This window comes from Aquarana catesbeiana, linkage group LG11 (genome assembly GCF_042186555.1).
Source record: "Aquarana catesbeiana isolate 2022-GZ linkage group LG11, ASM4218655v1, whole genome shotgun sequence".
In the NCBI taxonomy this organism is placed as follows: Eukaryota; Metazoa; Chordata; class Amphibia; order Anura; family Ranidae; genus Aquarana; species Aquarana catesbeiana.
In genome coordinates, this window is record NC_133334.1 from 211698450 (window position 1) to 211711884 (window position 13435).

At 44.7% G+C, this 13435-nt stretch overlaps 1 protein-coding gene across 8 annotated transcripts in view; it reads left to right on the forward strand.

Moving 5' to 3' along the window:
* Positions 1–13435, forward strand: part of MUS81 (MUS81 structure-specific endonuclease subunit) — a 293609-nt gene that overhangs the window by 121614 nt on the left and 158560 nt on the right. For all 8 annotated transcript variants that reach the window (XM_073605255.1, XM_073605253.1, XM_073605252.1 and 5 more), the window contains one exon: positions 10748–10846. In XM_073605255.1, the coding sequence (XP_073461356.1) occupies positions 10748–10846 (99 nt within the window). The remainder of the gene's footprint in view (positions 1–10747; positions 10847–13435) is intronic.

A 13435-nucleotide genomic window follows, 5' to 3' on the forward strand; every position in this document is an offset into this window, starting at 1 on the left:
CAGGTCAAAAAAGCTTGATGACCAACAGGTCTAGGCAGTATGTCTGGTCAGATGTCATCACCATACGTCAGAAAGGAATATCAGCACGGCTTCCACATCCATAGACACTCCAACTTAAGCCAAACGGATAGTTTGTATTTCATGCAAGGGGTAGAAATACTCACATAGCGTGATAACGTTTAAACTTGGATTTATTAAAATAATTGAAAACAAACTCACATTTCAGAAGATAGGAAACAGCATAAAAATCATATAGCGGCAGTCGTGAGGAGTCCACCCAACATGTTTCAACTACAAAGTCATCATCTGGGGTTCCAGATGATACTTATACCATTTGCTATACTCCTATTTCTATTAATTAACGCATTGAGAAGATATCTGCATTTGACTGCACCCACTTGCTACCATTACAAGGGGACCTCACTTTCCATGTCAAAGTTTTCACATATTTTATAGGATGGAAAGTGCAGCAGCAGCTGAATTATAGCAATATTAAACCCAAAACAGAAATGCAATATAGTGCAGCTTACCAGTCCTTAAATGTGGTAGCTGCATTCGTTTTCTTATTTTAGGGATTTTCCTTTTTCTTTAAGTAAACCATCCAGTATCACATTTCTTGTCTTACGGCAGGGGTCTCAAACTGGCGGCCCTCCAGCTGTTGTGAAACTACAAGTCCCATGGGGCATTGCAAGACTGACAAGCATGACTCCCACTCCCACAGGCAGAGGCATGATGGGACTTGTAGTTCCGCAACAGCTGGAGGGCCGCCAGTTTGAGACCACTGTCTTACGGTGTCTCCACTCTGAAAGGAGGAGCAACAGAGACAAGAGACCTTTGGATAGGGCCATTGTCAATCTGGGGAGAGGATAGTGTTAGATGCACTAGTAGATTTACAGTCTGGAAAGTATTCACAGCACTTCACTTTTTCCACATTTTACAAAACGGATTTTACAGAATGAAATACAAAACGGATTAAATTCATTATTTTCTCAAAATTCTAGTAACAATACCCCATAATAACAATGTGAAAGATGTTTGTTTGAAATCTTTTCAAATTTATGAAAAATAAAAATGAATGTACACATCCTTTGCTTAATACTTTGTTGAAGCACCTTTGGCACCAATTACAGCCTCAAGTCTTTTATAGTATGATGTTACAAGCTTGGCACACCTGTTTTTGGGCAACTTTTTTGAGCAGGTTTTTATTAAGGATGTATCTGTACATTGCTGCATTCATCTTTCCCTCGGTCCTGACTAGTCTCCCAGTTCCTGCCGCTGAAAAACATCCCCACAGCATGATTCTGACACCACCATGCTTCACTGTAGGGATGGTATTGGCCAGGTGATGAATGGTGCCTGTTTTTTTCCAGACAGATGCTTGCCATTCATGCCAAAGAGTTCAATCTTTGTTTCATCATACAACATACAAAAGAGAGGGGGGCGATTTTAAATGAGAGACATAGCTTACAGTGGGTAAACAAAAGAGATAAAGTAACAAATTATTATCAAGAGCTAGTTTTAGTGAAAAAAACTCATCAACATATGAAATAAATAAATAATTGGAATCTCAGTCCAAGGTAAGTGTCAGAAACCATGAATCAGACCGAGACAGAAGTATAGTTAAATCACACTAGTTTAATAATAATAAAAGTAAATAGAACAAACGTGGTCAAAACATAGCCAAAGTTCGGTAATCGGAATGGATAGTCAGACAGGCCAGGAAGTCAGGAAGCCAGGGATCAGCATAGTGGAACAGCAAGCAGGATCTGTTACCAGAAGGGACTTCAGCCAAGCAAGTCTTTAACAGCCAGACAGAAGAGAGTCTCTGTGATGTTGACCAGGCAAAGGCAGAGAAGATCTGGGCTGGACGGCTTAAGTAAGCAGGACTGACAAGCTGGCAATTAACTGACAGCTGAGCGGCCAGCTCAGAGAAGAAAGGGCGTAAGCCACTGGGTTAATCCTGCGGAGAATATGGAAAGGCCTATAAACAAAGGTACAAACATCAGAGAGGGAACACGGAGTCGGAGGTTGTGAGATGACAGTCAGACCCTGTCCCCAACCTGGTGAGAAGGTGCAGGCAGGCGTCTGTGGTCAGCATGGAGTCTGTACCTATCATTGGCATGTCGCAAAGCCTCCTGGACTTGTGCCAAAGTGGGATGAAGACCACGGAGATGCTCCTCTAACGCGGGAATGCTCTGCGGAAAAAAATGCAAATGCAAAGCAACATGGAAGGTTGGAAACCTTAGTTCGCCATAAACTGGGACAATCGGGAAGCAGAATTCAAGGCAGTATTGTGAGCAAACTCCACCCAAGGTAAGAGGTCTGACCAGTTGTTATGATGGTCAGAAATATAGCAACGTAGGAACTGCTCCAAGGACTGGTTGGCTCGTTCTGCGGCCCCATTAGATTGCGGGTGATACGCAGAGGAGAAATCAAGCTGATATCCCAACTGTGCACAAAAGGCTTGGCAGAACTGGGACACAAACTGACTACCCCTGTCCGAGACGATCACCTTGGGTAGCTAGAAGCGGCTCTAGGCTTTGTGAGGCCTTAGGCAAAATTTAGACATGAGGCCCTACTCACACCCTTTGCAGGGCTTAAGGAAGAACCCCGGGCTGGAGCATCTTATTACTGCTGCTGCTTGTGTGGGTGGGATGTGTACTGCGCCAATCACATGGGATGAATAGGAGAGGGGGGGTCAGCAAGGATGGGCGCAGTACACATCCCACCCACACAAGCAGTAGTAAGATGCTCTGCCTCAGGGTCCTTCCTTAGCCCCTGAAGAAGAAGGTGGGGGTAAAAAGAAAGGAGTGGGTAGGAAATGAGTGATGGGTAGAGGAGAACTGGAGTGAAACTGGGGGATCTTGGTCTGTATAGGGATAAAATAGGAAGAGGATTTGCGCTGGCATGAGGGGGGGGATAGATGGATGTCAATGGGACTGGAGCGGGATGGGGAATACTGTTGGTTGGTGAGGAATAGCCATAGTATAATCCAAGCAAATGGGCTGGCAGGGAGGGGGAAAGAAAGGAACAGAGAGTATGGCGTGGGTGGTATGTTCAGGAGAGGGCACTGACTGTATGGCAGTGGGTGGTCTATGCAGGAGGGGGGCACAGATTTTATGGCAGTGCTCTGTGCAGGAGGGGGGCACAGAGTGTATGGCGGTGGGTGGTATGTGCAGGAGGGGGGCACAGAGTGTGTGGCAGTGGGTGGTATATGCAGGAAAGGGCACTGAGTGTATGGCGGTGGGTGGTATGTGCAGGAGAGGGGCACGGAGTGAATGGGGGTGGGTGGTATGTACAGTACAGGAGGGGGGCACAGAGTGAATGGGGGTGGGTGGTATGTACAGTACAGGAGGGGGGCACAGAGTGAATGGGGGTGGGTGGTATGTGCAGGAGGGGGGCACAGAATAATTGGTGGTGGGTGGTATGTGCAGGAGGGGAGCAGGGAGTGAATGGGGAGTGGGTGGTATGTGCAGGAAGGAGGCACGGAATAATTAGTGGTGGGTGGTATGTGCAGGAGGGGGGCACAGAGTCATTTAGGGTGGGTGGGTGGTATGTGCAGGAGGGGGGCAGGGAGTGAATAGGGGTGGGTGGTATGTGCAGGAGGGGGGCAGGGAGTGAATAGGGGTGGGTGGTATGTGCAGGAGGGGGGGCAGGGAGTGAATAGGGGTGGGTGATATGTGCAGGAGGGGGTCAGGGAGTAAATAGGGGTGGGTGGTATGTGCAGGAGGGGGGCAGGGAGTAAATAGGGGTGGGTGGTATGTGCAGGAGGGGGGCAGGGAGTGAATAGGGGTGGGTGGTATGTGCAGGAGGGGGGCAGGGAGTAAATAGGGGTGGGTGGTATGTGCAGGAGGGGGGTGCAAATGGGTTAAAAGTATATGGTGTGAACAAGCCCCAGCACTGCAGAGACCACTGGTATGCACTGAGGAAGTGAAGCTAGCTGCACACACACAGCACTAGAACTGGCCTCGTTACCACATTGCACACACCCTGCAGAATGGACTCGCTCTGCTTGTATCCTTCCCCGTGGGATCTCCGATCCAAGGCAATGAGCTCTCAGCGTCCCATTCACTCCCATCTAAGCACTTGTCAGCTGCAGCTCCGCATCCTCCCTTGTAAGATTTTTGCCGACAGCACTGGAGTACATTGAGCGGGAGCGCCAGAAAGAGCTGAGAGAGAGAGGGAGGATAATCCATGCCTGTGCGCGGCCGCGTTTTTAGAAACTTAACAGGAGCCAGAGAGTGACAGGCGCGGCTTTGTCTCATCCACAGGTGCTCTGTGGGCCAGCCTCAGAGTCGGCTCTTAGGCAGATTGGCAGCTGCGAGGCTCCTATGAGCTCTGGGCCTTAGGCAACCACCTAATTTGCCTAATTAGAGAGCCGCCTCTGTGGGTAGCCCATGTAAGCAAAAGATCTCCCAAACAAAATTGGAAGCCAGTTATCACGAATGTCACGTCTACCCCAAAGCAGGTGGTCAGACACTATAGCTACCTACTGTGTGCTTCATCTATAGCAGCCCCCTTTCCCTTAAGACAAGCAGGCCTACCAGTACATGGTTGCCCCCAGGACTTTATAAAGAATGCTGTAGTGTTTGGCCACCATGCCAAGGCAGATGCGAAATGAGCAAAGCAAACAGGTACTTGCAGTTTAGCGTGGTTCAAAGACAGTTCAGGTAAAGGCAGGCTGAGATCAGGGAATAATCCAGTATCCGCTCCAGGTAAAAAGGCAGGCTGAGTTCAGGGGATAGTCTGGTCCAATCCGGGTCATACACAGGGGATCCAACAGCAAGAAAGGCAGACTAACGGGAACAATGTAGGTAAGTCTGTCTCTATCACAAGCGAGAGATAGAGTGTTCGGTTTGCTTATATCAGGTGACTGACCAGATCAATCAGTTAACAGGTGAACACAGACAAGGAGGAAAAGCAACAGCCAACACCCGGGAACTGGAATGAGAAACAGGGGCACTAAGTGATCATAACACCAGTTCCTTAGATGTTGGCAACTTCTTAAGTGGAATACAATGAGACATTTTCGAGAACCGGTCAACCACCATAAGGATAACTGTGTTGCCCTGGGAGTTGGGTATGAAATCCATAGACAGATGGGTTCAAGGCATCTCTCCATTGGGTATGGGTTGTAGGAGACCCACTGTAAGGTGTCGCAGAGTCTTACTCTGAGCACACACAGAACAAGCAGCTACGAAGGCGGCTACATCAGCACGTAGACTAGGCTACCAGAATTGTTGAGAAATGGCCCAAAAGAGTTGATTCTTCCCAGGGTGACCAGCACCCTTGGGAGAATGGTAAGTCTGGAGCACAGCAGTGCGGGCACAAGATTTCTCTGGAGGAGTATGGACCAGAGCAGCAAGAATTTTGTCATCCAAAGGAGAAGTGAGACTGATGCCAACCGTAGCCAGAATACGATCTGGAGGAATCGCAGGAACCGGAACCGACTCTATCTTGGAAGTGGACAAAGCGTCAGTCCTTACATTCTTAGTGCTGGGTAAGAATGAGACAATGTAATTGAAACTAGACAAGAAAAGAGCCCATCGCGCCTATCTGGGAGAGAGGCGTTTAGCCTCAGACAAGAATGTAAGATTCTTATGGTCAGTAAGAATGAGAATCGGCACAGTGGCAACTTCGAGGAGATGTCTCCATTCTTTCAGGGCTAAAATTATTGCTACCAGTTCTCTGTGCCCAATCTGGTAATTGCATTCTGCAGGTGACAATTTCTTGGAAAAGTAGCCACAAGGATGCATAGCTCTCTCAGAGGTAGGACGTTGAGACAGAAGGGCGCCAACTCCAGTCTCAGAAGCATCAACCAGAAGGATAAAGGATAACGTAGGATCAGCTCAGAGAAGGAAGGGCTGAGCCCAGCCCCGACACTAAGATGATATACATCAGGTATGGCTAGATGCATCTCTACAAAAAATATATACAAAAACAACAATAAAATCTAGTATGGTAAGATGGACAGTGCAGTATAAATAAAGAGCTCAAGGGAAAATAAGATACCACCAATTAGGTGGGATAACCTACCCTAATATGTCTAACATTCACTGCATCGGTCAGCATGTGGTCCTGTCGAATGAGAGCAGTAGGAGAATGTCTATGTCGGGAGCTGAGGGAGTACTGTCCATGGGCACAGATAAGAGGACTAGAAAAAGTAATTAGACTCTCCATATTGGGCAAAGTGTCTAGCAATCCAAATTGGAATCTATAAAAAATGTATAGTGCTAGAATTAATAGAGTACAAGGAGTGATAAGGAAATGTGGAGTGCAACACTGATGCAAAGAGAAAGGGGGATCCAATGCAAAGGGTGGAAGTCAATATAGTAAAGGTGCATATAGGCAACAAAAAAGTACATGTATATGTAAATAGTACTTTGTTGCATGGTAAAGTGAGTAAACCCTTAACACCAGAAGCAGAATGTAGATCAAACCCCAGAAAAAAGAGCGAGACCTTTTGAGAGGTAAAATAGAGTGAAGAATGAGGGGCCATGGTCACCCAGAGGCACATATGTATAAAGAAAAACCCTCAAAATGGGACTTTAACGGAACTGGGTCATTATAGTGTCTGAAGTGAATGAACAGTATTTCTAGGTAGTATAAAGGTTAATAAAGTTTTATTAATACAAATTGTGTAAAATATTACAATACATTTTAAAAATGATGGGAAACAGGTTCTTGATACTGTACTATATTATATTAAGATATAATCAATAGAGAACAAAGGATGGAAATTGCTGAACATCCATCGCGTTTCGAATTAGATTTTCTTTTTCGGGGGTGGTGCATAAACATTATAGAAAGGAAAATACTTTCTTAATATGCTATGAGTACATCTTGAATGAAGAACCAAAATTAAAATATTAGTTGCAATTGCCCTCCAATGTCAACAAGGGGAATCTAGACCAGTGCTTGAACAGTGTGTCAAAAAAGGTTTTTCCCGGTCATTCACCACAGACTAGTGGAGATATGTGCTAAAGCAAGGGAGTCCATGCATCACCAACAGCTCTTAAATGCATAGTCACCAGAGATCAATCAGGAAGTGACGTTTTTTGTGACATATTATATGTGTGTGTGTGTGTGTATATACCGTATATACTCGAGTATAAGCTGAGGCACCTAATTTTACCACAAAAAAATTGGAAAACTTATTGACTCAAGTATAAGCCTAGGGTGAGAAATGGGCAGCTACTGTAAGTGAAAAAGAGGGTCAACAATGCCCATTTGCAGCCTCACTGTGCCCATTTGCAGCCATAGGTCCCCCGAACATCAAACTTGGTAGTTAAGGGTTCCTAGATGCCCCCTAGCTGCAGCCAAAATTTGGGGTCTCTGGACCCAAAGGGTCCCGAAATGACATTGCTGCAGATGGACACAGTTGACCGACTTTGGGGCCCCATTTCTCGGGGCCACTTGGTGCTAGGAACTCCAAATTTGGTTTGCAAACCCAGTGGAACTAGCACTACAACATACCCATATCTGAATTTACCAGACTCCAGCTGGCGTTCCTAGCCCCAAGTGGCCCCGAGACACGGGGCCTCAGTCGGTTTGGAAAATGTCAAGCACTTCTGCAGCAGAGAATGACATTTTCTGAACCGACTTTGGGGCCCCGTATCTCGTGGCCACTTGGTGCTAGGAACCACAGCTGGATATGTTGTAGTGCTAGTTCCACTGGGTTTACACACCAAATTTGGGGTTCCTAGCACCAAGTGGCCCTGAGATACGGGGCCCCAAAGTCAAAGTTGTTCCGGAAAATGTAATTCTCTGGTGCAGAAAGGTATACTCGAGTATATACGGTGTGTATATATATGTATGTGTGTGTGTGTATGTGTGTATATATATATATATATTATAGTATTACATCACCTGTATATCTTTATATACGAATATCCTTCATGACAATCCATTCAATATCTGTTTTGGTCAATATATAAGGATAGGAAGGTCACTAGAAAGGAGAAGGCATTCTATCCCACAGTATGCATTAAGCTGTGGTGATTAAATAAGCTGTGTGGTTGGTGTAACCTGGGGGACAGGTAGCAGATACAAAGCTCCCTGGGATGAGCAGTCTTTTAGGCACAGATACCAAATCCAGTGAGGTAGTGAAAAACACTGCAGTGTTTATTTGTGATATATACAAGTCTATATACAGGTGCTGTACAGTGTTCCAAAAACAAATAGGAACAAAAATAGGCGAACAAAAATAGGCAAGCAAAAACCTAGCCGTGTCTCGGCACTAACTATACAATATTTACAGATCCTAACTACCAGGCTGAGCAAGCCTACCGCTTGTCAGCTTCCACATACACAGCTTAATATCTTTTACTAGCATGTTGCTCTCCTAGACAGACGTTGTCTGAGGTTCCCAGGCCAAGAGCACTGGCTGTCTGTCTCAGGTGAGTTTAAATTAGCCTGGTGGAGAGGACCAAGACGAGAACTGGGTCATGGATCAGAGATCCCTGAACGTGCATGAGAGGAGCCTGGGAGATGTATAAACCCCGAATAGGACTTTTCCCAGCTCTCTCTGGGATGCTCTGCTACAATGGTCATCAAGTCAGAGGACAAATGGGTCCTCTGACTTGGTAGGTAGTTAGATAAATTACCCATAGCCATCATTACAGACCAGGGAAAAGCAGTAAAACAACATGAACAAAATTTATCAGATAAAGTACCTCATGTTGGATGATACAACTAAGGTCCGAGTGCAGAGTGACCCCGCAAACAGAGGAGAGGAAAAGGACCATGGGAGAGTGTGATGTCTTAGAATGGGTGGTGTATATACCAACAGTATGACCACAGGTGACTCCCAGCGTTACGCTGGCATTCGCGGTGAGGGGGAGGCGTCACACCTGAGCGAGGAATTCGCACATGCATTGGTGCTGGAAACTGCCCTTTTTTTTTCTCATGGTCTGAGAGTCCTTCAGGTGCCTTTTGGCAAAGTCCAGGCAGGCTGTCTTGTGCCTTATACTGAGGAATGACTTCCGTCTGGTCATTCTATCATACAGGCCAGATTGGTGGAGTGCTGCAGAGATATGTGTTCTTCTGGAAGGTTCTCCTCTCTTCACAGAGAAACGCTGGAGCTCAGCCAGAGTGACCATTGGGTTCTTGGTCACCTTCCTGACTAAGGCCCTTCTCCCCTGATTTCTCAGTTTGTCCGGGCGGCCCGCTCTAGGAAGAGTCCTGTGGTTCCAAACTTCTTCCATTTCTGGATGATGGAGGCCACTGTGCTCATTGGGACCTTCAATGCTGCAGAAATGTTTCTGTACCCTTCCCCAGATCTGTATCTCTATACAATCCTGTCTCACAGGTCTGCAGACAATTCTTTGGACTGCATGGCTTGGTTTGTACTCTGACATGCACTGTTAATTTTGAGACCTTATATAGACAGTTGTGTGTCTTTCCAAATCATGTCCAATCAACTGAATTTACCACAGGTGGACTCCAATCAAGTTGTAGAAACATGTCATGGATGATCAGTTCAAACAGGATGCACCTGAGCTCAATTTTGAGTGTCATGGCAAAGGCTGTGAATACTTATGTACGTGTGATATATATATTTTTTCATTTTGGAATAAGGTCGTAACATAACAAAATGTGTAAAAAGTGAAGCGCTGTGAATATTTTCCAGTTGCACTTTTAAAAAAAGTTAAAATAAAACATTTTTTTTTTTTTTTTGGATAAAGCTTTTACATAAATTTAAAAAATCCAACCCCTATCAGTGTTAAATAATTTGTCTTAACCCATTAACTGACACTTTTGCTGGACAACTTGGTCTGTTAAAGTAAGGATACTGGCTATACAGTTGTATAGTTGTGGAACAATTTAATTTGGTAAAGTCCATTCATTTAAAAATCAAATGTTTAAAGCAAACTAGATTTTGAAGTTCTTTTGAATTATATTTGTTGAGTCATTAAATGTACTAAGAATTTTAAAATTTTGCTAATTTTTGTGCAACAATTAATTCTAAAATCTACTAGTGTATGACCAACTTCACTGGCCAGGTCATCAGATGAAAATAAAGGAAAAAAAGCCTAAGGATTCTTTCAAAAGGCATCTGTCCGGGAACAGATCTCCTGTTGAAATGGAGCTGACAGATGCCACCTTTGTGACACTCATACCTGTTCAGGTTATGTTCACATTTTGACAGTGAAATTGTGTTGGATCTTTAGACAATCGGATTAAAACCCATGGGAAAGGGGTTAGAAGAAAGAAAACTAAGGCTGCCACCAAATGTAAGAATTAGTAATCTTCAATATATTAAAAGTATTTTGGGGGTTTAATACTGCTTTAACAGGCTCTCCTGCCTCCTCAATGGTGACCTTCCTTGTAGCTGCACCCAACTGTTTCCTATGCCTCTGCCACAAGCGAGTTTGGAACTCATTCGATTCTTAAACCTTTGCCACAGGTCAGCCTCTGGTTCCCTAGCCTCAGCCACAGGCCAGTTTGGATTCCTACTGATCCCAGGTTCAGGCCCCTGGGAGAAAAAATGTCCCCACACTCTGCCTTCCTCTCCCAGACAAAGGCCTAGCAGGCATGGACATTCCACAGTTATATCATTTGCAGGCAAAGGCCTGCATGGGAAGAATCCCTCTAGATCTGTCTAAAAGGTCAACCCAATATTTATCCTCTCCCCCAGCTCATATCATTGGAATAAATTAAGCCTATCTGAAAATACTTGCTCAAAGCAGTGTCTTTACAGGTACAATGACAAAAAATGAGTTTCTTCTGCATTTTGTGATTTTAGAAAAAGAAAAAGACAGATGGAAAAAAGCAGCGGGAATATGTGCCTCAGAAAAGGTCAGGGGGCTATGCTGTGCTTTTGACTCTCTACAAGAACAGCAAGGTAAGCAAGATGAAATCCAGAACATTTTCAAACTAAGGAACCAGGGTCATACACTAAACTTTCATGTATTTTTCATAATGAAGGTTATATTGATAAGGATTCCCAGTTTCTTTATGGGTCTCCCAGTGACTTTAGCAGACTCTTATATAACTGAGTAGACCGAGGTCTAATGCCACGCCCATGGGCTGAGTGCCAGATCTTCAATCATCTTTTATTTTTTATTTTTTTTAAACAATCAGGATTGCTCTATTAAAGGATTGATAATACATCATGCATTAAAGAAAACAAAACAAAAACGTTTGACATTGCATGTCATTGGGTACATACAGTACATAAATTCCAGGCACATAAAACCCAAAAAGACATCCAGCAGCATTACAGAGAGATAGATAAAATTCACTACAATCCCATAGGACCGATGAACATCTTTAATACCATACCAGTACATTTGATTTTAATCATCTTATTTGGTTGAGCTAAACGTCTATCTGTAGCCAGAACTCTTTTTTTTTTTTTTTTTTTTTTTTTTTTTTTTTATCTTAGCTGGCTGAGGGAGCACAAAAACCTCTGTCAGGTATTTGTTTCTGCCCTACTGAGGAGCTTTCATTCTCCCGTTGTCACTGGGACAGAAAGTGATAAGAAATCCAAACTTTTACAGTTGTCACTGCAACGTGAAAAGAAGGGAAATTGTGCAATGGGTGTGTCTTCTGGTGACAACTTTATAGAATAGACAATGTCTTTGGGACAGGAAGTGACCATAAAAAGTCGGGCAGATCACAAATTAACGATCACTGATCTAGAAAATGTACCTGAGTAATAAAACTTAATTTTTTGTAATTTTTTTTTTTACTATAAGTCCTTTTGCACATGATACTCCTGTTTAAGCATCTACTTTTTCAGACTTTCTTTTTTCTTTTGTATGTATTTGCATGTATTTACACGTATATGCTTTTGTGCATTATCGTGCAAATGTGCAAAAACAAAGCTCAGTCAGACCAGTAGCAAATGCCCTTTACAGGCAAGGACCGCGGGCCCCTTGTTTGTGTAGCACAGTCCTAGTGCCCAGGTGTCCTCCTCCTTTGGCTACTAATCAGAGCACCACCTCCTCAGGCACTGTCAGCCCACCTGGCTGCAGCTGCCCCTTTTTATAGCCCTCCTGGCTAAGACTCCACAGTCCTCCCATACTGACTCTGCATTCATCCCAGACTGCTCTCTTCCAGTCCTCTCAGGCAATGGAGAAAACTCTCCCTTAACTTAAAGTGGCCCAAATATTTGATATATCATAAACAAAAAAGGAAAAAGTATATAAAATGTATACAAATTTTTATTTAACAATGAGTTAAAAAGGAGCAACAATAGTGGCTGGTAAGCATAAATGTCAACACAAAAAATGACAAAACAGCAGAGAAAATGGAGTTCTAAAGAGGTCCCTGTACTACCGTGAAGAGAGCACCATGGCAGGATGCCCACAGACAACACTGACGCGTGTATTATCTTGTTGAGTACCTGTGTATTGTCTTGTTGAGTATTAGTGTCAGGAAGCTAGTTAGATAATTTGGACAGGGTATAATCCCCAATCCTCATTAAATTTAATAGGTACGATGCCTGGCGGGTGTGGAGAGGCGACTCGTTGCACATCTTGCGGCATGTATGCGTTCCTTGATAATCTGATCGAGGTTGAATACTGCTGTGCAAAATGTAAGCACATTGTTTCCTTGGAAGCCCAGGTTCTGAACCTGCAAAAGCAACTGTCAGCACTGAGATGTCCCTCCATACTAAAGGAGAGCCAGGAACGTACATGGCAGGTGTCGGCAGGGGCCAGCACAGAGGCGGGTGGAGACAAAGAGGTGCAGGCACTAGGAAAGAGTAGATGGGTGACAATCAGAAAGGGTAGAGGGGGAAGTGCCAGGGAGGCCGATCAAGGGCTAGAGCATCCCAATAAGTACGCTCCATTGAGTGACACTGGTAAAATCAGTCAGTGACCAGCACTGCTGGAGCTGAGGTACTCTCCTAGCTTCCGGGGGAAGAACTCCTCCAGTGAGAGTGGGGGGGGGGAGCGAAGGGAAAGAAAAAACAGATTCTGGTGGTAGGGGACTTAATTCTTAGAAGGACAGAGAGGCCAATCTGTAACAAAGACCTGAAGTGCCGAACTGTATGTTGTCTACCGGGTGCTTGGGTTCGGCACATCACGGATCTGGTGAACAGATTACTGGGAGGGGCTGGGGAAGACCCAGCTGTCATGGTGCACGTTGGCACCAATGATAAAGTCAGAGGCAGATGGAGTGTCCTAAAGAACAATTTTAGGGACTTGGGAGCTAAATTGAGGAAAAGGACCTCCAAGGTAGTATTCTCAGGAATACTACCGGTACATCGAGCCACACCAGAAAGGCAGGGGGGGATTAGGGAAGTAAACAAGTGGCTGAAGAGCTGGTGTGGTAAGGAGGGGTTTGAGTTCCTGGAGGACTGGGCCGACTTCTCAATCGATAACCAGTACTATAGAAGGGATGGACTGCACCTAAATGAGGAGGGTGCAGATCAGCTGGGAATGAAGATGGCCAAAAAGTTAGAGGGGTTTTTAAACTAGGCGAT